Source organism: Anabrus simplex, chromosome 9 (genome assembly GCF_040414725.1).
Source record: "Anabrus simplex isolate iqAnaSimp1 chromosome 9, ASM4041472v1, whole genome shotgun sequence".
Classification (NCBI taxonomy): Eukaryota; Metazoa; Arthropoda; class Insecta; order Orthoptera; family Tettigoniidae; genus Anabrus; species Anabrus simplex.
In genome coordinates this window covers 68,266,813-68,293,843 of record NC_090273.1, presented here as the reverse complement: position 1 = coordinate 68,293,843, position 27,031 = coordinate 68,266,813, and the positions used below count along the sequence as shown (strand labels likewise).

Sequence of the window (27,031 nt, the reverse complement as noted above, 5' to 3'; positions counted from 1 at the left end):
GTACAGGTAATCGTCTAACTGCTCCTGGCTTATGTTTTGTAGGTCCGTACACGTTGAACCGGCTTGAGTGGTTAAATTATAGTTTCAGTAATACTGTACTTTATATATATTCGTAAAATACATACATACATACATACATACATTATCATTATAGACTGTTATGCCTTTCAGTGTTCAGTCTGCAAGCCTCTGTGAATTTACTAAACGTTGCCACAATCCTCGAATTGCAACTAGAGTTGTGGCCTCATTTAGTTCTATACCTCTTATCTTTAAATCGTTAGAAACCGAGTCTAACCATCGTCGTCTTGGTCTACCTCTACTTCTCTTATCCTCCATAACAGAGTCCATTATTCTCCTAGGTAACCTATCCTCCTCCATTCGCCTCACATGACCCCACCACCGAAGCCGGTTTATGCGTACAGCTTCATCCATAGAGTTCATTACTAAATTAGCCTTTATCTCCTCATTCCGAGTACCATCCTGCCATTGTTCCCACCTGTTTGTACCAGCAATCATTCTTGCTACTTTCATGTCTGTTACTTCTAACTTATGAATAAGATATCCTGAGTCCACGCAGCTTTTGCTTCCGTAAAACAAAGTTGGTCTGACAACAGACCGATGTAAAGATAGTTTCATCTGGGAGCTGACTTCCTTCTTACAGAATACTGTTGATCGCAACTGCGAACCCACTGCATTAGCTTCACGACACCTTGATTCAATCTCATTTACTATATTACCATCCTGGGAGAACACACAACCTAAATACTTGAAATTATCGACCTGTTCTAGCTTTGTATCACCAATCTGACATTCAGTTCTGTTAAATTTCTTACCTACTGCACATCAATTTAGTCTTCAAAAGGCTAATTTTCATACCATACTCATTGCACCTGTTTTCAAGTTCCAAGATATTAGACTGCAGGCTTTCGGCACAATCTGCCATTAACACCAAGTCGTCAGCATAGCCCAGACTGCTTACTACATTTCCACCTAACTGAATTCCTCCCTGCCATTTTATACCTTTCAGCAGATGATCCATGTAAACTACAAACAGCAAAGGTGAAAGATTACAGCCTTGTCTAACCACTGTAAGTACCCTGAACCAAGAACTTATTCTACCATCAATTCTCACTGAAGCCCAATTGTCAACATAAATGCCTTTGATTGATTTTAATAATCTACCTTTAATTCCATAGTCTCCCTGTATGGCAAACATCTTTTCCCTCGGTACCCTATCATATGCTTCCTCTAGATCTACGAAACATAAACACAACTGTCTATTCCTCTCGTAGCATTTTTCATTTATCTGGCGCATACTGAAAATCTGATCCTGACAGCCCCTCTGTGGTCTGAAACCACATTGGTTTTCACCCAACTTCCTCTCAACGACTGATCTCACCCTCCCTTCCAAGATGCCAGTGAATACCTTGCCTGGTACACTAATCAATGAGATACCTCGATAGTTGTTGCAATCCTTCCTGTTCCCTTGCTTATAGATAAGTGCAATTACTGCCTTTGTCCAATCTGAAGGTACCTTACCAACACTCCATGCTAGTCTTACTACTCTATGAAGCCATTTCACTCCTGCCTTCCCACTATACTTCACCATTTCAGGTCTAATTTCATCTATTCCTGCTGCTTTATGACAATGGAGTTTATTTACCATCCTTTCCACTTCCTCAAGCGCAATTTCACCAACACCATTTTCCTCCTCCCCATGAGATTTCCTTTTACGTTGAGAAGCTGTTCAAAATATTCCCTCCACCTCTCCAGTGATTCCCTGGGGTCTATTATGAGTTCACCTGAATTACTCAAAGCACTGTTCATTTCCTCTTTCCCTCCCTTCGTAAGATTCTTTATTACTGTCCAGAAAGGTTTCCCTGCTGCTTGACCTAGCCTTTCCAGGTTATTACCAAAATCTTCCCACGACTTCTTTTTGGATTCAACAACTATTTGTTTCGCTCTGTTTCTTTCATCTACATACAAATCCCTGTCTGCCTCGGCCCTCGTTTGGAGCCATTTCTGATAAGCCTTCTTTTTACATTTACAAGCTGCTCTCACTTCATCATTCCACCAACTTGTTCGCCTTTTCCCATCTTTATACACAGTTGTTCCTAGGCATTCCCTTGCTGTTTCTACTACAGCATCCCTGTATGCCACCCATTCACTTTCTATAACCTGAACCTGCTTACTGTCTACTGTTCGAAACTTCTCACTAATCATATCCATGTACTTCTGTCTAATTTCCTCGTCCTGGAGATTTTCTACCCTCATTCGCTTGCAGACAGATTTCACTTTCTCTACCCTAGGCCTAGAGTAGATTTCTTGAATCTATGGGACAGCTCTTTTTTTTTTTTTTTGTACTACAAAGCACTTAATTAAAATCTTTCAGTGCTCATTGTACCTGATTTAAAACTCATTTGAATGCACCTCAGTTCATTTATTTAGTGTACTAGGCGAGTTGGCTGCATGGTTAGGAGCGTGCCGTGGTGAGCTTGCATCCGGGAGATAGTGGGTTCATTGAAGATGGTTTTCCGTCATTTCCCATTTTCACACCAGGAAAATGTTGGGGCTGTACCTTAATTAAAGTCACGGCCACTTCCTTCCAATTCCTAGGCTTTTCATATCCCATCGTCGCCATATGACCTATCTATGTCGGTGCGACGTAAAGCCACTAGCAAAAAATAAAAATTTATTTAGCGTATGGCTTTACAGATACAGTAAACATACATACTTGATTTTGGAGAGCAAACTATATCTTTGTCCTTGTTTATGTAACTGTCTCTGGAAACGCACAAGCAAAATCACTGATGTCGCCACTGCACTCCCTTTTTGGACACTCGGTGATAATGTGTTGGATGGTCTGCTTAGAGGTACTACAGTACAATCACAGTTAGGTTTTGGGAATTCTTTTCCCTTTGTAGTGGAAATCTGCTCAGTTACCATGGCCCTATCGTATCCTGTTAAGAGTAGACCAGGTTTTACGAGAAAGCTCAAATTCAGGTGGCAACGACGAACCAATTTGTGGCAGAGTTGACTTGGCTATATTGAAGTTAGTGTTCTTCAATTCTATTGCAGTTCTTATTGGTGGATTTCAAGACCCTAGATGATTCAGATGGACATCAGCGATATCGCCATGTATTGGTAACTGAGGATTACTCGGTACTTTTTTGAACTCACTGAGGAGAGCATTTTTACATTGTAAATCTGATGGGAAGATATGGCCGAGGATAGACAATATGTGGGTGTAGACCTTATTTTGCCGGTGATAAGATGCATTGTGGTGTTGAGCTGCGTATCTATGAGGTTGGTGTAGGGACTATTCAACCAAACAGGTGCATAATACTCGGCAGTCGAAAATACAAGCCCCAAAGCTGTGCTTCGAAGTAAAGTTGCCGTTGAACCCCAAGTTGTACAACGTAATATTTGGATTACATTGATGTGAGTTCTTACTTTGGACTGGATGTTGTGAAGGTGTAGTCTAAAGGAGAGTGTTCTATCTAAGGTGGCTCCTAGATATTTAGGGAATCTGTTATATTTCAGTAATTGATTTCCAAGGTACACCTGCAATTGTTTATTAGCCATCTTGCTGTTTAGATGGAATCAACATACTTCTGTTTTGTTGGCATTAGGTATAAGTCTCCACAACTTAAAGTACTGTATCAACTCTTTAAGGTTGTCCGTTAGGGTCATCTCGGATTTCTCGAATGTTGTATCTCTAGAGAAATGAATTTCATTTTATGGATCTGTATTGAACTTGATTAAACCAAATTAAAGTAATAAGTGAGTTATTCCACCTTTTCAATACAAATTAAAAAGTGTTTATTAAATAAACGTTAATGGGACAAGTTCCGATCTATAAAGGTCATCTTCAGCCATCGTTGTCGGCTGTAACTCGATCCGAGTATATATAACTTCTTCCTGCTCAGTTTACGGATGTGTTTGTGATGACTAAACAGACCAATCCTGGCATAAAACATATGCCCACACAAATCACACTGAATGGATGGAGGAGGGCGGGGTTGTAATTTACGGAGTTTTCTTGCTTGTCGCTTAGCCTCTTGATGTCGGCAGCGTTCTCTTTCAAACAAGTTGACAGCGGTGGATGTAGTGTTCCACCACAGTGAGCGGTCCACAGCTCATTCTTCCCATGTGTGTATATCTGTACCAGTTGTCTTCATGATGTGTTTCGGCTGGTCCTTAAAACGCTTAAGAGGAGCTCCTTGAGGTCTACTGCCAGAACAAAGTTCACCATAAAGAATTTGGCGAGGAAGCCTGATATCACCCATGCGGTGAACATGGCCTAACCATCTCAGTTGATGAGCGATGATTGTTGCCTCAATGCTATATAGCTGCACTTTGTCAAGAACTGCCGTGTTGGTCTCATAGTTCTGCCACTTAATATTCAAGATGAATCTCATTTTCTGTTGGTGGAAGCGCTCAAGGTTTTTGATTCACGGCGATAGTGTCCAAGTTTCACAGCCATACAGAAGCATGGAAATGACAACAGCTTTGTACACCCAGAGTTTGGCATGCAGTTTTACGTCGTTATTCATGAAGACTCTATGTATTAACTGTCCGAATGCTGCATGAGCAGCCCTAATTCTTTTATCAACGTCTTGTTCACAGGTACACCGTTTAGACAAGATATGAAAAGTGATCAACCTGTTCCAGTGTTGTGTCTAAGATGGAAATACTGAACTCAGGAAGTGTTAATCGTTAATCCGGGGACAGGTTGTGCAAGTACCTTCTTTTCTTTTTTGCATTAATGGCAAGGCTAAAGTGATCACATGCAGTTTTAAAGCAGTTGACTGACTGTTGTAGTTCTGCAGGTGATGCGGTTTCATCGGCATACTGCAGTTCTGTACCCAGGTAACCGGAGTACGTCTTTGTGAGCGAAGTCTTGCCAGATTGAATAGGCCTCTAGCAAAACGAAACTTAATCTCCATACCTAAGTTGTTTGCAGATGATTCATGCAGCATGGCAGCCATGTACAGTGCAAAGAGTGTAGGAGCAAACACACAGCCTTGTTTCAATCCATGAGTGATTGGGAACGAATCTGATACTGAGTTACGATGAAGAACCTGTCCAGACATGCCATTATGAAGAGTTTGCACCAATTCCACATAACATTCCGAACATCCAAAATGTCTCAATGCTTTCCACATAGCAGATCTTGGTACTGAATCAAAGGTTTTTTCCAGATTATAGAAAACTAAATACAGAGGCTACTGTTGTTCTCTGCAATTTTACTGGAGTTGTCTAGCACAGAAGAGCATATCTGTTGTGCGTCTGGAGGTTCGGAAACCACATTGAGACTCAGGCAAAATCCTCTCTGAAATAATTCGGAGCTGGTTTAATAGAATTCTTGCGAGAATTTTACCTGCAATTGACAAAAGAGATATACCATGGTAGTTTCTACATACACTACGATTGCCTTTCTTGAAGACAGTGATGATGGTAGCATTTATCAAGTCGTCAGGTACTTCTCGAGTTTCCCAAATCAAGAGGATGAGAGTGAAAAGTCTAGTCTTCAAGGGTATACCTCCATTTTGTATCAGTACGAAAGGGGTGTTATCAGGACGAGGAGCCTTTCTTGGTTTTAGTTGAGTGCTTTGGTGAAGTCTCTGTATGTAGGTGGAACTGCTGTCCATGGTTGTTGGGGCTGCTGAGGGGCATTACAAAGAAAGTCCTCAGCAACATTGGAGACACGATTTAGAAGTGAAGAGAAATGTTCCTTCCAACGTTCTGAAATGTCTCCATTATCAATTAAAATGATGAAGTTGTCAGCAGTCATCATTGACCCCAATGAAGATCGAATTGGGCCATATATCTCCTTTATGCCAGCATAGAAGTTTTGCAGGTCACGGGCATCAGATAGTCTTTGCAGTTCTTCAGGTTTCTGTTGCTACCAGTTATTTTTAATTTCCCTAATTTCTGCCTGACATTTTCCTTTAAGTTCCAAGAAATGTGATGTCTTCACGTTGGAAGACGGATCTTGAAGATAGGATAGGTGGGCTTCCCGTTTGGCATTAATCAGACATTTAATCTCTTCATTATTTTCATCAAACCAGTCCTGTCTTTTTTTTTTTTTTTTCATCAAAACCAGTTGTTTCCTCAGCTGACTCAGTGATGACCTCCTGAAGCATGGCCCATTCCTGATTTGTACTATCACTGCTGACTGGAGGACTAGCCACTTTGTTTGAGATTGCATTTCTGTAATCTGTAATCTCCACAGTATGCACTAGCCATGCGTCTTGGTGGGTGTGCTAAGTACCAACTGATGAGCCCAACTTAGCACGCGGGGGCGAAACGCTGGCAACAAGGAATGAGTTAACTGGAAAATTTTTAATGTCCAATAACGGACCCTATATATTGGTATTCTAAGCGGTAATAGCAAAAAAACATGATGCGATAAGTGAGCTATTTTTATATAGATTATAATACACTGGAAATAGGGTTTTGAATTTACAACGTGCTAAGTGAGAAAACATCTTGGTTTGAAATGCACTAATGAGGTTCTAATGTAACTGATTAACTCTGTGGTCTATGAATGGAGCCACTTACATTTTAATTAAACTTTCTTTGTATAAACTTGGTTTTTCTAGGTTGTTTATTAATAAGTATGGGATGTTTTGTGAATTGTGGATTACCCATCTTAAAGGTTGAATGGTTTAATTTTATTGTGTTTTGTAGCTTTCATAAGGTTTTTAAGAGTATGTTGGTGAGTAAGACTATAAAGCAGTGTACTTGTAAGTGTAGTTCTGATGAATCGCTTCTGCCTGATAGTGACTTGAGCTTCTTGATCTTGGCTTTGGATATTAGTAGGCATGTATGAATCAAGGCTCATCTACCTCTATATAAAAATTACATAGCAGACTTATTGTAAATAATAAACATTTTCCACATCTTTCTCCTGTCTTCAGGAGATAAATCCCTATTTTCCTTCATCCAAATTTTTCTCAGCTCCTTACGAGCTTCTTTCTGCTTTCTAGCTTCAGTTATTGGGGGACCATCTTGACAAATCTTCAGTCTTGATGTGGGAAGTGTGGGATAATCTGACTTGATTTGTCTCTTGACTGTTCCTTCCCATTACTTTTGCTGAAAATAATGTTCGGAATAGATCTGTTTTACCAATCTGTTTGCAAATATATCAACCTATGTTTACTTACATTTCTTAAGTTCCATGTGTACTCAAGTATATTGATGGGATGCAGATGGACGAAATAGTAACTCTCATAAATACATAGTGAATCATTTCTACACTGTATATTTTTTATTTTGTGGAAAATTGAACATGACAGCATTTGGCAAATCCTTCTGCTAGTATTTCAGCATTCCTTTATTGTCACTCTCTACTAGCTTGACCATGATGGCCACCAATGGTCTGTATTGACTTAATGACTGTTATAAATTATGTCAAGGTCCACCTTGTCAATACAATTCAAAATCTAGTATATATACTAAACCATCAGATACATAAATATATATAAGTACATATTTCGAGAATTAAAATTCTCTTCTTCCACTTACAGATTAAAATCACATGCATGTAAAAGACCTTATTTAAAACAATATTATGGCCCGGTTTCATCAACAAATGTTAAATATATACTAACAAGTAGTTAGTTAATACGGAGTTAAAATTTTAACATCTTGCTAGGTTTCTTGCGTTCTCCCAATATTGCGAACTGGTGCGAATCAAGGAGGCAGTGGTACGAACATGCTGTTTTACAGCGCGCTCCGATGCGCTTTTGTTTGCGTACAGCTGTAAAATATGGCACGAGAAGTGAAACGGAATCATAGTTCTAATTATTCCTCCTTCGAAAAAGAGTTGTTAATTGAATTAGTTAGTAAATGTATATAAGTTATTGAGTGCAAGCGCACGGATAGCTTGACGATAAAACAAAAGGACGAGGCATGGGAGAAAGTCCGCGATGGTTTCCATGGGGTTAACAGATACTTTTTTAGTGGGTATCCACTGTCGCCTAACAAAATCACTTCGTTAATTGTCCAACTTCAAACTGTGCTCCGATATGGGAGTTATTAAATATTGTATTGTCGTGTGCAGAATCAGACCACCTAGCAACTATATCCCTGATTTGGAGGTTAGGCTCATTAATCACCTGAACATTAACAGAGAACTATCCCTTCCGATTACAATATATTTTGGCCCAATTGCCTCCAGGTGATTGGATTCTTTCATGTGTGTAATCTATTGCACCTAGAACAAACACTAGGAAAACGGCTTATTTCATAGAAGTCGCGGATAATTTGCTGACGCTCTTCTACTGAAGGGAATGTAATGTTATATGCATCCTCCTCATGGATGCTATTGCTGCAGACACTCGTCAAACAACTCTACTAACAGTGGCTTTAGAAATTCCAGCATTGTCTCCGATCATTATGTGAAAATAACCAGTAGCAAAAAATCGTAATATTATCAGTACCTGCAACACTGGAGAAAGAGGTTAAGTTTCTCTTCGTAGGATATTCTAACCTCACTCGAATTTCGTCAATAACCTTAGCAACGACTATTTTTGATAACCTGTATCTATGAAGAAATTCAGCATCCGTTAAATTTTCAAAAGTCATTATCTCGCTGAACTCTTCTTCGATCAGGATTGTTTTGTAAAAGATCTAAATAGAGCAATTCTGCATCGAAAGCGAGATTCACAGCAGCCATTTTGGAACAGGTTGATAAATGCTAATGTTAGCCATTTAACATTGGAAATGGCTGATGTTGGTACGCAGTTTAACATTTGTCAATGTTAACAGTTGTTGATGAAACGCAAATTTTCTTAAAATCATATGTTAAAATGATTTAACACCTTGTTAAGTACTAACATGTGTTAATGAAACCGGGCCTATGTCCTAGCATAATACTGGATAAAAACATTAAAACTTCAAAACATGAATATAATTCATGTTATATCCAAAGTCCTGTAAAAAGTTTGTATATGATACTAAAAATTGAGCTGGTTGATAATTATCTAATGTCATTGTGGTGTGGCATCTTTATGACCTTTAAGTCCCACTGCCCTTCATGGGTATCTAGTTGTTATAAGTGAAGTTAAAACAGACCCATGCAGGATGGTAGGACTATGAAGGTCACAAAGATGCCACACCACAATAACATTAGATAACTGTCAACCAGCTCAATTTTTAGTACCATATACAAACTTTTTACAGGACTTCGAACATAACATAAATTATATTCATGTTTGTACTTTTAATGTTGTTATTGTATTGTTTTTATCCAGTATTTTGTTAGGACATAAAATAGTTTTAAATAAGGTCTTTTACATGCATGTGATTTTAATCTTTAAGCTGAAGAAGAGAATTTTAATTCTTGAAACTTGTACTTATATATATATTTATGTATCTGATAGTTTAATATATATTTACTAGATTTTGAATTGTATTTGTTTTTTCTATTTGCTTTACGTCGCACCAACACAGATAAGTCTTATGGCGACGATGGGACAGGAAAGGCTTAGAAGTGGGAAGGAAATGACCGTGGCCTTAATTAAGGTACAGCTCCAGCATTTGCCTGGTGTGAAAATGGGAAACCATGGAAAACCATCTTCAGGGCTGCTGACATTGGGGTTCGAACCCACTATCTCCTGGATGCAAGCTCACAGCTGTTCGACCCTAACCGCACGGCCCACTTGCCCGGTTGAATTGTATTGACAAGGCAGACCTTGACATAATTAATAACAGTTCTTTTATTGTCATCACAATGAAATGCCCGCAAGAGCTCTTTCTTTAAAAATATTTGATTCCTTTTAGGAGTCAGTGTGATTGCCTTGTGTTCTATGTCTTCATTCACCTTCATTAACCATTTCTTCTTTGTGTGTCTTGCTTTTCTTAATCCAATTTCATTCTTATCATACAGCTAGGCTGAGCGGCTTAGACGGTAGAAGCAGTGGCTTTCTGAGCCAAAGTTGTGAGGTTCAATCCTGCCTCAGTCCAGTGTTATAAACACAAGCCTCATGTCAGTAGAACTCCTGTGGGGCAAAATTTCAGCACCTCACCTTCTTGAAAAACAGTAAAAGTAGTTAGTGGGATGTAAAACCGATGACATTAACGTCTTATCTTGCACTTTCCACATCAAGAAAGAAGATATCTCAAACATGTGGATGCCTCTGATGGTGTTGAGATCCAGAAACAAGCTCATAAGAACGCTGGTATATTTGATGAGCTCAACAAAAATCTTCACATAGTCATTGAAGGTATAAAATAATATTTTCATATTTGTCTTCATATCTCCTTTCTTCTCCCTCATTGACCTGTCATTGTGTTTATTTTATGTATGTTCCTATTCTTCTTTCCATGTTCCTCCTTTTCATTTTAATGTACCAGTATTCACCTTTAATTTATTATGTGTCTTATTTACATTCTACAGCGCATCATTGATAACGGTATGGGGTCGAAGAACAACTTGATTTCTGTCAAGAAGTCAGATTTTGAAGTCTTTCAGGCCCTTGCTATGGACAGCGAGAGCATGGGAAATAATCAAGAAAGTAAGTTAAACTCGTACTTTATTTTCATTTCTTCTATAATTGGTACCGTACTGAGAGCTACATATTTATTCACTCTAACAGTGAACTACATTTGCTTGGACCGAGTGCATTAGGCTGTGCGGTTAGGGTCGCGTAGCTGTGAGCTAACATTCACGACATAGTGGGTTCGAATCCCACTGTTGGCAGCACTGAAGATGGTTCTCCATGATTTCCATTTTCATACTAGGCAAATGTTGGAGCTGTATCTTAAGGCCATGGCTGCTACCTTCCTATTCTTAGCCCTTTCCCATCCTTAAAACCTTCACTGTGTTTGTACAACATTAAACCATTAGCAGCAATAATAATAATAATAATAATAATAATAATAATAATAATAATAATAATAATAATAATAATAATAATAATCCCTATTCTAAACACTGAATACGGACTGGGCAACAAGAGTCAAAAAGTCATCAGACTAACTCACCAACACAACCTCCCAAGTAAAATTCAACCGGGCGAGTTGGCCGTGCAGTTAGGAGAGCGCGGCTGTGAGCTTGCATCTGGGACATAGTGGGTTGGAATCCCACTGCCGACAGCCCTGAAGATGGTTTTCCGTGGCTTCCCATTTTCACACCAGGCAAATGCTGGGGCTGTACCTTAATTAAGGCCACGGCCGCTTCCTTCCCAGTCCTACCCCTTTCCTGTCCCATCGTCGCCATAAGACCTATCTGTGTCGATGCGACGTTAAGCCAATAGCAAAAAATAAATAAAAAAATAAAAAAATTCATGGGAACTATATCTGAAAAATGTCGGATGAAAACCAGTGTCCGACAAGGAGATGGACTTTCCCCACTACTCTTTAACATAGCCCTGGACAAAACCATGAGAGAATGGGAACAAACTCTAAAGGCTCAAGGAAATTGGCAACCATTAAGTATGACAAGAAAACGTGAAAAAATTTGTCGCGCTTTCGCAGTTGATCTTGCGATCCTCGCAACAATTGAACAACAGCCAATCAGCCAAATCGAAACCTTCAAGAAATGCTCAGAAAAATTCGGCCTAGAAATCTCCTCAAAAACAAAGGTCATGTGCAACCACTGCAACCTCCAGAATTTGAATATGAAATTTGGCATAGTCGAAAAAGTAACAGAGTTCTGATATCTCAGAGAACTTGTAGTACCAACAGGAAAAGAACAGAAGACACTTGAGGTCCGCATCCAGAAAATGAAGAGAGCCCTCGGCTGAACAAAACATTTACAACAAAAAGTGTCCCTCAGTCATCACCAAAACTCGACATTACAACACCATGATCAAATCTGAAATAGTATATGCGAGTGAAACACAGGATCTCCACAGAAAAGCAGTACTCAAAGACATCCTGAAAGAGGAACATAAAATCATCAGAAATATTCTCAGCCCAAAACTGACTGACAAAGGATACCGACTGCAATCTTGTACAAAAACTGAGGAGCTCTCAAACTTTGCAGCCGACACCAGAAAAGGATGCCTGAAGTTTTACGGACACATCAAACGCCTTCCAGAAAACAGACTGACAAGAATCTTACTAGAGGCCACAGAAAACATCAAAACAAATAGGTGGACATTGGAAATCCGCCAAGACCTGGAAAAATCAAGAATCAAAGTGGCCGACATTGCAGACCGAACCTGCTACAAAACTAAAATAAGCAAGTGGGAAGTAGTGGGAGAGAAACCACAAGAAGATGACAGGAACCTAGTGGACAGAAGAACGAATAACCATGAAAGGCTACCTGGCAAAGAAAGAAATGCAGAACTTCTAAGTGAGCTTTGCGTGATCATTTTTCTGGTCTTCACATCTAATAATAATAATGCTTGTACAAAATTCTGAAGTAAGTTGTTTGTTAGTGTATATGTCAAATCCTCAGCCTGGAGGCTGGTTGGAGCCTCAAAATACATCACCGAAGGTTATGCAGTTATAGACACATCAAAAGACCAATGGCAGTGCTATGATGACGCGTACCAGTCATAATGAGGAGTGAGGTGTTTTGTCGTTGCTTTCTTCACTGAACCAGAGAGTACTGTTGCAGTACAGCTGACCTTATGAGTAGTGCTTTTCATAACATCCAAATGTACTAGTCATGCTCTTCGGGTGGCGTGCACAACCAAGAGTTCTACTTCTGTAGTAAAGTACTCTTGAAGTCGGCATTCGGCAACTTCCATATGAGAGTAAATTACTTCCGAAGTATTTTAGTCCTTTCAGATACTCCCGGAGTAATTACTTCAAGAGTAAAATGTTGAAGAGCACCATCTTGTAGTATAGTATTAAACAAGTAAATAATGCATGAATATAGGTTAGAATTTACTCTCACTTCGTGCATGGAGTAAGCTAGGATCACACTTGTTGATTAATTAAATACCGCGTCGTATACAAGAAGACATTACAAACGTGGTTATGGATTACTTGGATTATATTGACAATTTCGACGAAGAAACGTCGGGGTTGTAATGTTGCATACAGTGCGTGAAAGGTGAAATCCATATGATATGTACACAGAGTTTAAGGAACATTTTGGCCTTAGGAGGAAATCCTTTACTTTCCTTCTAAATCTACTTGTAGATCATTTACAACAAAATTCAATCAGAAATTCAGCTGTATCTCCCAAATTACAATTTTTATGTGCCCTGCGAGTGTTTCATACTGGAACATTTCAGTTAGTTGCCGGTGATCTAATAAACGTTCACCGCACGACTGCTGGCTGTATCTATCATCGCGTGGTTAGAACAGTAGTGAGGTTAAGAGGGAGTTAAATAAATATGTCTGCAAATGATGAATGTTCTGAAAATAAAAGGAAATTCTTCACGTTGGCAGGTTTCCCACACATCATGGGTGCAATTGACTGTATGCATGTTCCCATTTTGTGTCCTCCCGGTGACAACGGCAGACTTTTCAGAAATCGGAAGGGGTTATTTTTCTATAAACACACAAGTTATTTGTGATGCAAGTATGAGGATCATGAATGTTGTTTGCTGATGGCCTAGTTCTACTCACGGTGCACGAATATGGGACAGTAGTGCTGTTGCAGCGAACTTTAGCATGGTTTATGAAATGGAATGTTATGGAAGATAAGTTTTATGCCTGTACAAAATTCCTTGTGACACCACTCCTACAATCAAATGCACCCAGTGAACACTGGTACAACACTGCTCATTCAAAAAACCGCAGTGTTGAAATGCACTTTTGGAGTGTGGAAAAAAATATTCCAAATCCTTGAGAAGGAAATGCACATCATGTCTACAGCATGCGGCAATGCAATAGTAGCTACAGCAGTCCTCCACAATTTTGCTCTGTGTGTAGGCAATATGTATGAAGAAAGAGACTTGTTCAATAACAACAAAAACATTCAATTTGTGAATCACAAAGAAAATATAGCAGGAAGTGCCATTCGGCGAGCTATTATAATTGGTTACTTTTCATGAATGTGAAAACCAGTTAGTGCATTTTTCCATGTTCCCTTGTAAATGAAGACAGTATTATGAGAAATCTTTACTCTAAATTAAACTAAATAAAATGTGAACTAAATGAAAGGATAACAATATCTAAACTGTAAATAAACATATTTTATATGAAATTACTGACAAAACTGGTAAATGATATAGGGTGAAAATAGTTGCACATTGTTCAAAACTTCAATCTGCCGTTTCCGATACAATTTCACATACTTAACTCCTGTGATCTAAATAAGTCACAAAGTTGGCAGAGTTTTCTGCAGACATTGAACATATTTTGTTCTTGAATAGTTCTAAAATGTTTATTTTCATATTGTGTACTTCCTCTTGCATTTCTCTCTCTCTTCATTATCAATATCATGCTCTATGCGAAGGGAGTCCAGATGCATCTTATGTTGCTCTTCATGCCAGTTATATATCTCATTGTCCTTTCTGCTAGGGCGTCTTTTAATTCTCTCAGTACTTCCAAGATCTGTAATACAACAAAATATTTGACTTTACCGTAGTATAGCCCTAAGAATTTCAGCACGTACACTTAAGAGGTTTATAAACAATTTCAACGATGTTTTCTTATCAAATAAGGGTTAATTTTACATAAACCAACTTTAGGACTTCTGCAGTATCATGGTTCACCAGAATGTCTAGACTTGGGCCTACTTCATTATCATACAGATCATCAGCATGTCATCAGCTCCGTATATAGACTTATTGTTGTTATTGTCTTCCATGTGATTAGCTGCTATCGCATCATCATCATAAACTGTATTAATACCATCAAACACCTGGGGCATTATTACAATAATTATTTTTGATAGATCATCAGTGTGCGTTGTCTGTGGACCACTACCATTTTTAATTTTTTCCCGCATGTCCATGGCTTTCTGCTTCTCTTAGCCTTTGCTTTTAAGTCCTTCCACAGAATTTTAAGTTGTTCTTCACTGTGTTTTCAGTCACTTGAAGCATTGAATTCTTCTGTCACGGCTTTCCATGTATTTCTTTTTTATCCAGCATCTTTACGTCATGTTTCTTACGCACTATATCCTTTGCATATATCTTCATTATCTCTACTAACAGGTATTTATCTTTTTCGCTTATGTTTTTCCCCCCGTTTCCTATCGCACATAGCCTTGTCCATTTAGATTTCTTTAAAGAAGACACACAAACACAACACCACTCCGCAAGTAACGATTGCTACTTCTGTAGTAGTAACTAGAAGGGTAATTGTACTTCAGCTCTCAGACGTTACTTCCGGAGTAAATAACTACCGTAGTAGTTTACTTCTGTAGTATGAACATCTTTAGTAGACGCTGCTTCCAGAGTAATTTACTCTAAGATGGTGCGTGCCACTCCAAATGTCGTTACTTATCTCTAGGGTTCGGAAATTTATGGCCTAAAGAAGTTCAAAATATGCAAGCAAATATGCCCTAAAAAGTAGCTAAATGTAGTGTAAGGCAAGGTAAAATATGCCTTAAGCATTTTAAGGTCAGGTAGCAAGTATTACTAATATAAACATGTCAAAAAGTGATAAGCAGTAATGTAGCACACTTTTTATTATGTAAACTTACAGAGCTACAGTACAACTAAGTGAATTCAGTAAATCCACCTAATCGATAAAATATATTATTTGCCTTAGGCAGATTTACATTTCAGTAGTACATGTTTCATTTGGTATGCAAACATAATCAGATACAGCATGTTTAGGTGACATAATCAAAGGGTATAAAAACATATTCCTCTCATATGAATCTTAAAACATTCACAACACCATAAAAACTTTGACCCCCTGTGGGTGGGGGGGGTGCAGACAAAGAATACACCCACAGTATCCCCTGCCTGTCGTAAGAGGTGACTAAAAGGCGAGACCAAGGGATGATTGAATTAGAACCATGAAACTACTTGTGGTTAGTACAATCATGCGGGGAACACCATGGGTTGTGTCTACTTGCGACTATATCAGGTACACAATAGGTTTGTGATTAGTTGCGTCAGAGAGCGGTTCACTGTAGGTTTCTAGGACCTGGGATTAGTACCACTATATGCGGAACATCAAGGGCTTACATTGCCTGTGATTTGTACCATTCTGTGAGAAACACCATGGGTCTGGGCGTTGCCAGTGATTAATACCACTATATGAGCAACACCGTTGGTCTGCGTTGCCTCTGATTTGTACCCACTGTGTGAGCAACACCACGGGATAGTAAGAGTCCCTGTGATTAGTACACCTATGTGAGGAACACCGTAGGTTTGTGTTGCCTACAAATGGCTCCATTACGTTAGAAAGACCATAGGTCTGAATTACCTGTACAACGTACAATACTTGTGAGTAGTACCATAATGTTTGGAACACAGTGAGTTTACACTACTTTTGATTAGTATCACAACTAGAGAAATACTGTATCATGTTTCTACTTTACTAGCGATAAGGACCATTATGAAGGCCCGTTGACCTGGATTTTGAACCCCTTTTAAACAAGCATCATCGATTCAGGATTGTGCTTTGGAAGCAGTCCCTCGGTCAGTAATATACTGTAGTTTCTAGGAAGGCGAGGCATTGTGGGTCAGATCCACTGATTATTTAAAATTCAAATTCAACCATTCATTCTTCATCATCACGTTTTGAATTCTGGTCATTGGATGAATTTTGGACTTTTAAATTGTCATTGCATTTCGTCACAATTTGTACCATTGCTGATGACCTAGATGACCCTTTAAACAACAAGCATCATCATCATCATCATCATCACCATAAAAACTTTGACTTTATTAAGCCTTGAAGGGTATTGGGGGGGGGGGGGGGGAGAGAGTAAGCAAAATTAACTATAACTAACTAGTCTTCCTCCTCTGCGAACCATGTGACCTTGCCACGATGGGGAGGCTTACGTGTCCCAATGATGCAGATAGCCGAGCCGCAGGTGCAACCATATCAGATGGGTATCTGTTGAGAGACTAGACTAACGAATGGTTCATCGAAAGGGGGGTAGCAGCCTTTCGGTACTTGCAAGGGTGGCAGTCTAGATGATTGGCTGATACGGCCTTGTAATAATACTCAACATGGCTTAGCTGTGTTGATACTGCTACACGGCTGAAAGCAACGGGAAACTACAGCCGTAACTACCTCCCGAGGACATGCAGCTCTCTCTGTATGAATGATGTACTGATCATGGCTCCCTCCTGGGTAAAATATTCCGGAGGTAAACTAGTCCCCCATTCGGATCTCCGGGTGGAGACTACACGAGAGGGGGCGATCATCAGGAAGATGGAAACTGACATTCTGCGAGTCGGAGCGTGGAATGTTAGAAGTTTGAATCGTTGTGATAGGTTAGAGAATCTGAAAAGGGAGATGGATAGGCTAAAGTTAGATGTAGTTGGTATAAGTGAAGTACGTTGGCAGGAAGAACAAGATTTTTGGTCAGGCGACTACCGAATTATCAACACAAAATCAAACAGGGGAAATGGAGGAGTTGGTTTAATAATGAATAAGAAAATAGGGCAGTGGGTAAGCTACTATGACCAGCATAGTGAAAGAATTATTGTCGTCAAGATAGACACCAAACCAATGCCCACCACAATAGTGCAGGTCTATATGCCTACTAGTTCAGCGGATGATGAAGAAATCAAAAGAATATATGAGGAGATAGAAGATTTAATACAATATGCAAAAGGTGACGAGAATCTAATTGTGATGGGAGACTGGAATGCAGTGGTAGGCCAATTAAGAGAAGGTAGTACAGTAGGAGAATTTGGATTGGGACAAAGGAACGAAAGAGGAAGTTGGCTGGTTGAATTCTGCACTGATCATAAATTAGTCCTTGCCAATACTTGGTTCAAACATCACAAACGACGGCTATATACATGGACAAGACCTGGAGACACTGGAAGGTATCAAATAGACTTCATTATGATTAGGCAGAGATTCAGAAACCAGGTGTTGGATTGCAAAACTTTCCCAGGAGCAGACGTGGACTCTGACCACAACTTGTTGGTCATGAAATGCCATCTGAAGTTGAAGAAATTGAAGAAAGGAAAGAATGCAAAAAGATGGGATCTAGACAAGTTGAAAGAAAAGAGTGTAAGGGATTGTTTCAAGGAACATGTTGCACAAGGACTAAATGAAAAGGCTGAAGGAAACACTATAGAGGAAGAGTGGAGAGTCATGAAAAATAAAGTCAGTAGGGCTGCTGAAGAAATGTTAGGAAGGAAGAAAAGATCAACTAAGAATCAGTGGATAACTCAGGAGATACTAGACCTGATGGATGAACGACGAAAATACAAGAATGCTAGAAATGAAGAGGGCAGAAAAGAATACAGGCGATTAAAGAATCAAGTGGATAAAAAGTGCAAGGTAGCTAAGGAAGAATGGCTGAAGGAGAAGTGCAAGGAAGTCGAAGGCTGTATGGTCCTGGGAAAGGTAGATGCTGCATACAGGAAAATCAAGGAAACCTTTGGAGAAAGGAAATCTAGGTGTATGAATATTAAGAGCTCAGATGGAAAGCCACTTCTAGGGAAAGAAGACAAAGCAGAAAGATGGCAGGAACATATCCAGCAGTTGTATCAAGGTAAAGATGTAGATAATTTGGTTCTGGAACAAGAAGAGGCTGTTGATGCTGATGAAATGGGAGACCCAATTTTGAGGTCAGAGTTTGACAGAGCTGTGAGTGACCTAAATAGGAACAAGGCACCTGGAATTGATGACATTCCCTCTGAATTACTGACTGCCTTAGGAGAAACCAGCATGGCAAGGTTATTCCATTTAGTGTGTAAGATGTATGAGACAGGAGAAGTCCCATCCGATTTTCGGCATAATGTTGTTGTACCTATTCCCAAGAAAGCCGGTGCTGACAGGTGTGAAAACTATCGCACCATTAGTTTAGTATCTCATGCCTGCAAAATTTTAACACGTATTATTTACAGGAGAATGGAAAAACAAGTTGAAGCTGAGTTGGGAGAAGATCAATTTGGCTTCAGAAGAAATGTAGGAACACGTGAAGCAATCCTGACTTTACGTCTGATCTTAGAGGATGGAATCAAGAAGGACAAGCCCACATACATGGCATTTGTAGATCAAGAAAAGGCATTCGATAATGTTGATTGGACCAAGCTATTTATGATTCTGAAGATGATAGGGATCAGATACCGAGAACGAAGAATTATCTGTATAAAAACCAGTCTGCAGTGATAAGAATTGAGGGCTTTGAAAAAGAAGCAGCAATCCAGAAAGGTGTGAGGCAAGGCTGCAGTTTGTCCCCTCTCCTTCTCAATGTGTACATAGAGCAGGCAGTAAAGGAAAGCAAGAGAAATTTGGAAAGGGAATCACAGTCCAAGGAGGGGAAATCAAAACCTTGAGATTTGCCGATGATATTGTTATTTTATCTGAGACTGCAGAAGATCTCGAAGTTGCTGAATGGTACGGATGAAGTCTTGGGTAAGGAGTACAAGATGAGAATAAATAAGTCAAAACAAAAGTAATGGAGTGCAGTTGAACGAAGGCAGGTGATGTAGGAAATATTAGATTAGGAAATGAAGTCTTAAAGGAAGTACATGAATATTGTTATTTGGGTAGTAAAATAACTAACGATGGCATAAGTAAGGAGGACATAAAATGAAGACTAGCACAAGCAAGGAAGAGCTTTCTTAAGAAAAGAAATTTGCTCACTTCAAACATTGATATGGGAATTAGAAATATGTTTTTGAAGACTTTCGTGTGGAGCGTGGCATTGTATGGAAGTGAAATATGGACAATAACTAGCTCAGAAAGAAAGAGAATAGAAGCTTTTTAAATGTGGTGTTACAGAAGAATGCTGAAGGTGAGATGGATAGATCGAATCACAAATGAAGGGATACTGAATCGAATTGGCAAGAGGAGATCGGGCTAAATTTGACGAGAAGAAGAGATAGAATGATAGGACACATCTTAAGACACCCAGGACTTGTTCAGTTGGTTTTTGAAGGAAGTGTAGGTGGTAAGAACGGTAGGGGTAGACCAAGGTATGAATATGACAAGCAGATTAGAGCAGATGTAGGATGCAATAGTTACGTGGAAATGAAAAGGTTAGCACAGGATAGGGTGGCATGGAGGGCTGCATCAAACCAGTCTATGGACTGATGACTCATACAACAACAGCAACTAGTCTTAGATTAAAAACTTATTGCCAAAAAACACTTGAGATAACGTATCCAAATATTTTTAAAAATATAGTCCTCAGTAGATCTTGGATCTGTTGAGAAAAATAATTCCCGTCTTCTTGCAGTGTCTTATTAAAAGATTCTAAGTAGTGTACATATGAAGAAACCTGGTGATGTTTGCAGTGAAATTTGACGCTTCGTTAGAGAAAAGAGTATGCAATGTCTTGCATTTGACTGTGCTTTTTAGGCGGTTGGTGGTTTGCAACTCGATCGTAATATTGGAAGTATCACTCTGCCACACCAGATGGAGAGCCGAGGCATTGGCTGGGAGACTAGTCCCGAGAAATGTGAGGAAAGAGTGATACTTCCAATATTAGGATGGAGTTGCAAACCACCAACTGCCTAAAAAGCACAGTCAAATGCAAGACATCCCATACTCTTTTCTGTAATGAAGTGTCAAATTTCACTGCAAACATCACCAGTTTTCTTCCTATGTACATTACGCAGAATCTTTTAAACAAGACATGATGCTGCAAGAAGACGGGAATAATTTTTTTCTCAGTAGATCTGAGATCACATGTTAGCACGAGGACTATATTTTTTTTAAATATTTGGATACGTTATCACAAGTGCTTTTGGCAATAAGTTTTTAATCCAAGACTAGTTAGAGTTAATTTTGCTTACCTCCCCCCTCCAGTCCCCTTCAAGGCTTAACAAAGTTGAAGTTTTAATGATGTTGTAAATGTTTTAAGACTCATTTGAGAGGAATATGTTTTTATACCCTTTAATTATGTCACCTAAACATGATGATGTTTGGATACTAATTGAAACACGTACTACTGAAATGTAAAATTGCCTAAGGCAAAAAAGTATATTGTATCGATTAGATGAGTTTATTGGTTTACTTCACTTAATTGTATAATACATTGGTACAGACCTTGAAATTGGGAGTAGCAACAGAGCCACAGTAAATAAATTAAAACTTTATACATTCATTTAATACCGTAGCTCTGAGATGCGGATCTCATTCTTTCTTCCTAAAAAAATAATCAAAATTGAAGTATTACCATGCTTTTTGGTGTGTATCGGCATTCGTTCATACAGCATCTCTTCTCGGAATCATGTGTTCTAAACCTGCTAGCTGCCTCTACTACAGTGTTTTGGAATCCTGTATTTGAAAACTCGACGAAGATAACATGACCTTGTTAAAAACTACTCATTTTGAACAGAAATGCTCGAAATATAACCAAATATGACCTTATATCTCTAAAATTAGTAAAATAGGACCTAAACAATAAAAATGGCCAAAATATTCATTTATGTGCATACGGTTATTTCTCAGATTTGGGGTAAAATGACCTGAGGAATGGAGTGTGAATTTTCCTCAACATCCAAACCATACTTATTACTAACCATGCCTCAACACCTTCCATACTGTCACAGCAGAGACTTCATTGGAAGCTACATTTAGTTAAAGCCTGTGCCAAGAGACTGTTTCCATCAGTAAGGAACAACAGACAGAAGTTTCTCCAAGGAGCTATATGAATAACGTCTCTCTTCAAGCTGTTGCCTGAAGATGACCATTAAATTTCCCGTAAAGTACTGGCCACTGAATCAGCCAGGTGAGGAAAGCTGCTCTGTCATCAGATATGGGAATGTTGAAGTGACAGGTGGTTGAGAGTCGCTTACCTTCACGTATGCTTTGGCGAAGCAAAGCTAACTCTGCTGTGCTGTCTTAGTCAAAGCTGGGGCCACCTGACTTCGTCATTTGCAGCTGTTGAACTCGCTGCGATTGTGCTGCTAAAAATGGACGGTGAATGTTTTCAGCCTGGCGTTATATTGTAAACCACAAACAAATAAAATTGTTTTAATAAAACTGTTACAGATCATAAATACAATATTTACTCGTGTATTACACCCCCTTGCGTATTAGACCCCCCCCCCGGCTTTTCGAGACAAAGAAAATGAGAAAAATTAATCTCACATATAAGACCTCCCAACGTAATTCGCCAGAGAACAACAACAATTCTGCTTCGAAGCGAGTACAAGTCTTATTGCAGCTCTGATGACATCACACAAATTTGTGAATAGTTTCGTCCGGATGCGGATTCGGATTTCCTAGTGCCGGTCCCAAGCCCGGTAAAGGAGGAGGGTCAATGGCTGGTTGTTGAGTCTTGGGGGTTGCACTGATGTCGAGTAAGTGCTGCCATTAAAACTCAAGAAATGCTTTAGTTGACAGTCCATCTGTCAATGTAACCAGCAAATCCTACTCCTCATGGGGATGGCTGAGGGCGAGTACCTGGCGCCTTAAAACTGGGTCCCTCGGCTAAGGTATGGTAACCCCTACAGAAGAGTCCCTGGTCCTCCAGGTTGGGGGTTGTGCGAAGGGCTGGTAACTCTTCCACTTAAAAACTTACCTCACTCATAAATCTCAGATGAATAACCGGACGGATTCTATGATGACGACAAAGGCAAGATCAAAGGCCAAACGATTTGGAATTAGAGATACATTAAAGTTGGGAACTTGGAACGTGAGAGGCATAAAAGGAAAAAAAGAAGAACTGGATAGAGAGCTGGATAGGAAAGAAATCAATGTTGCTGTAATTACTGAGACAAAAAAGAAATTACAAGGAACAAAAGAAATTGATAAATACACTATGATTTATAGCGGAGTTACACAGGATAAAAGAGCTGCAGCAGGAGTCGCAATATTAATAGACAGGAAGTGGAAAAACAAAATAGAAAGCTACACCATTATAAATGAAAGGATTTTGGTGCTGAGGTTGAAGGTAGAGAGAGGGAAATTAACCTTGGTAGCCGTGTATGCTCCTGAAGAAAACAAACAGGAAGAATCTGAACAGTTTTATGAAGTTCTTCAATCAGTGTTGGATAACATATGTAAAAGTGACTTTGTTGTTCTGGCTGGTGATCTGAATGCTCGAGTAGGAAACAAACCAATTGCAGAAATAGTGGGAAATAAAGGTGAACCAACTTTGAATGAAAATGGTAAATTATTGATAGAATTTTCATCCTATAATCAATTAAAAATTACTAACACCTTCTTTGAGAAGAAAGATATACATAAATTCACATGGACTGCAAGAGGACAGCGATCAATTACTGACTATATAATGGTCAATAAAAAGTTAGACCCAGATGTAACAGATGTCCGAGTACATAGAGGCAGCGATTTATATACAGATCATTATCTGGTCATTGCAAAAATCAGAATTCTTGCTAAATGGAGGAAAAGGCTGAATAGAAATATACACAGAAACGAAGAGATCTATAAGGTATATTTACTACAGGATGATGGAATAAAATACTTATATCAAAATCTGCTGCAACAGTATTTAGGTCAGATTCCGACAAGTACTGATATTACAAGTTGTCCATTTTATGACCGTATCGATGTTTAATCAAGAAGTAAGTAGGCATTAATAAAGTATCGATTAGGTGGTTATTTATACTTACTTCTTAAGTACTGATATTAACAAAGAATGGGAAATCATAACCTCAGCAATTCAGAGGGCAGCAGATGAAGCCATTGGAGTGAAGAAGAAATTTAGGAGAAAAACTGGGCTTAAAATATGGAATAAAGAAATTTCAGAAGCTGTCAAGCAAAAACAAATATTATACCTGAAAATGATACAGCATCGCACCCCACAAAATGAGAAAGAATATAAAAACAGCAGGAACAAGGTCAAGTCACTAACGAGAAAACTCAAGCAAGAATCATGGGATAGGTTAATAAACTCAATAGAGGATGATATCCATGGTAGGCAAGAAATGGCATATAAGTTAATGAAGCACCTCAACAGTGATGAAAGAGAAACTGCTAATATAAATGTAATCGAAGAAGAATCGTGGATACAACACTACAAAGAATTGTGGTATAATGGAGAGTATGGAGAGAGTCAGGAAGATCAAGATATAGATATCGACGTTGAAGGAATTGACCTAATAGATATAGAAGAACTTAATACTGTTCTGAAATCTTTCAAAAATAGAAAAGCACGAGGGTTAGACAACATAAATATGGAGTTGTTCAAATATGGTGGGATCATTCTTAAATTTAGAATGTTACATTTAATTAATCTTTGTTGGAAAAGAAGAAATATACCCGAAGAATGGAGAAAAGCTAAAATAATATCACTTTTCAAGAAAGGAAATTGAAGTTTTTGCAGTAACTATCGAGGAATAAGTTTATTAAATGTTGGCTATAAAATATATGCTAAAATAATAAATAATAGACTTAAAATCATTGCACACAATCTCTTATTGGAAGAACAATGTGGATTTAGGAAAGGCAGATCCTGTACAGATAATATATTTAGCCTCAAACAGATACTGGAGAAGAGAAGAGAATTTAACTTGAATACTTATGTCACTTTTGTCGACTATGAAAAGGCTTTTGATAGGGTAGATAGAGAACAGTTATGGAATATAATGGTAAAAAATGGATACCCTAAACATCTTATTCAAGTTATCCAAAGTCTGTACAAAAGGACGAGAATTGTGTTAGATTTAGGATACAAACTAACGGAAGAAATATTCATTAATCAAGGTGTACGTCAGGGATGCAGCCTCTCTCCAACACTATTCAATATATATATAGATGAAGTAATCAGAAATTGGAAACGAATTGTGCACTCTGGAATAAAATTGAACACAAACACATGCATAAATACTATGCTCTTTGCAGATGATCAATTTATCCTGCAGGATGATGAAGATAAACTCCAGAAATCAATACATCAGTTAAACACCATTTGTAAAAACAAAAACCAAAGTTATGGCGTGGTAAGGGAAATATCCTATCAGAGCGAAGATAGTAATCGACAATCAACCAGTAGAACAAGTCACAAATTTTAAATACCTTGGTTGTGAAATATCTTTTAACGATGATGACGAGGTGAAGAAGAAGCTTCATCGATTTCAATATATGTGTGGGACAATTCGCCGAACACTGAAAGGAAAAGTAAGAGAAGATACTCAACTTAAATTCTATAAGACTATGGCTGTACCAACTTTGCTATATGGAAGTGAGACATAGGTAGATAAAATAAGCTATAGGAATAAAATACAATCATCTGAAATGAGATTCCTAAGATCAGTGAAAGGATGCTCCCTAAAAGATAAAATACGAAATGAAGAGATAAGACAAAAATTAAATATATTCTCAATGAATGAAAGAATATTCCAAAACAGGATCAATTGGAAAAACCACGTTCTGAGGATGGATAACGACAGAATCCCAAAACTTGCCCTGGAATACCATCCTACAGGAAGAAGAGATATTGGTCGTCCTATGAAGAGATGGAATGTAATCTGAGGTCGGAACAGGCTATTAGCCTAATCCATGAAGAGGAAGTAAGTTCGTCCGTATGACGAACGCAATGGAAACGCGTTGAATCCATGCGGTATATCTGTGTTTCGTAGTTAAGAAATGTCCGCCTCCATAGGGTAGGTCTTCTGCAGTTCTGATGACGTCACACAAATAGGTGAATAGGCCTAGCTTCATGTCCGACCCGCGCATTGCAAGCATTCATCAGTCTGTGTTTTGTAGTTAATAATGTCCGCCAGCATAATGGTTAACACAATTAGTTGCTGTTCTCGGGAGTCTGACTTCGATTCCCGGTACCGTACTACCAGAGATTTACGAATGGCAGGAAGATTGATATGCGGTAAAAGCAGCACATATAACTCCCATTCACTGGGGGTGTGTCTAAAAAGAGCTGTACCACCTCGGGATGAGGAAATGAGTTTACTTTAGTTGAGAAATATTCACGGTTGTTGCTATTTATACAGCAGGCGAGATCATTAACAAAGTGGTCATTCAATATCTCGAAACTCGGACCAATATAAGTATATATTTGGAGAGAAGTAAGTTTAAAACGTGATAAAAGCTATCCAATTAAAACAATTGTTTTACTCACCAACGTACCTAATAATAATAATAATAATAATAATAATAATAATAATAATTTTATGTCCCCACGTACTTTAAACTATTTTCTGAGATGCCAAACAAAACATACTAGGGTATGCATTAATAGAAAATGAGACAACGGACGTACAAAATTAAACATTATGATGATAAAATGCATTACCGCCACACCTGTAGATATCCATAAATGCGGTATATTTTCCTGTTATTTATTTTTATTCTTTCCATCAAACTTTTGGCACTATCAGGATGATAATATACCTAACCAATGTGGTCTGTATTATCTCATGGACAGCTGTTTACATAAATTTAGAGAACAAGCATGAAATGTACTTAAAAATAAGGGTCTGTGTTTCAACAGTCGCAGTTATCAAAAGAATGTTTCCAGTTACTATGTATTACATTCGGAAGTACAATACGTAACATATGCTAGTTATCAGCTGATAGTTTGGCATGCCTTCTACAGCACGGCTTTATTGGGAAAGAGTCACTTCTGCTACATATACACCAACTGGGAATATCAAAGACCATCTCCAGAAACCATTTGGGAATATATTCACACTGTTTAGACTCTATAGTCGGGAACAAAATTATTTTTAAAAGGTTCAAAAAGACGGGACCTCGTATGCTCTCGATTGCACTGCATGGCTCAAAGACAATGAAGCACGGCTGACGCGTCTGACGAGATGGCAGTGAAGATAACGTCACTTGGAATGCTGACACGCCGTTAGTTGGGCAGGGAAGTTGGGGGTGCAAGGCGATGATTCAAATGAAAGCAGTGATCAGGTTTACTGTGTGGTAGGCCTACTGACTGACAGAGGCAAATGACTGGTCATTAAGTTCTTTTGTATCAATATGTAATTATAAGATAACACAATACCCTTACCACTTTTTTCTATGCGGTCGAGTATGAAGTGAGACGAATCTTTGTAGCAAGTTTTTACTGCCGTATGCCCTTCCT

At 38.7% G+C, this 27,031-nt stretch overlaps 1 protein-coding gene across 2 annotated transcripts in view; it reads left to right on the top strand.

Annotated features, from left to right (window-relative positions):
• Positions 1–27,031, top strand: part of alc (5'-AMP-activated protein kinase subunit beta-1) — a 68,772-nt gene that overhangs the window by 17,597 nt on the left and 24,144 nt on the right. For both annotated transcript variants that reach the window (XM_067153376.2, XM_067153375.2), the window contains exon 5: positions 10,409–10,526. In XM_067153376.2, the coding sequence (XP_067009477.1) occupies positions 10,409–10,526 (118 nt within the window). The remainder of the gene's footprint in view (positions 1–10,408; positions 10,527–27,031) is intronic.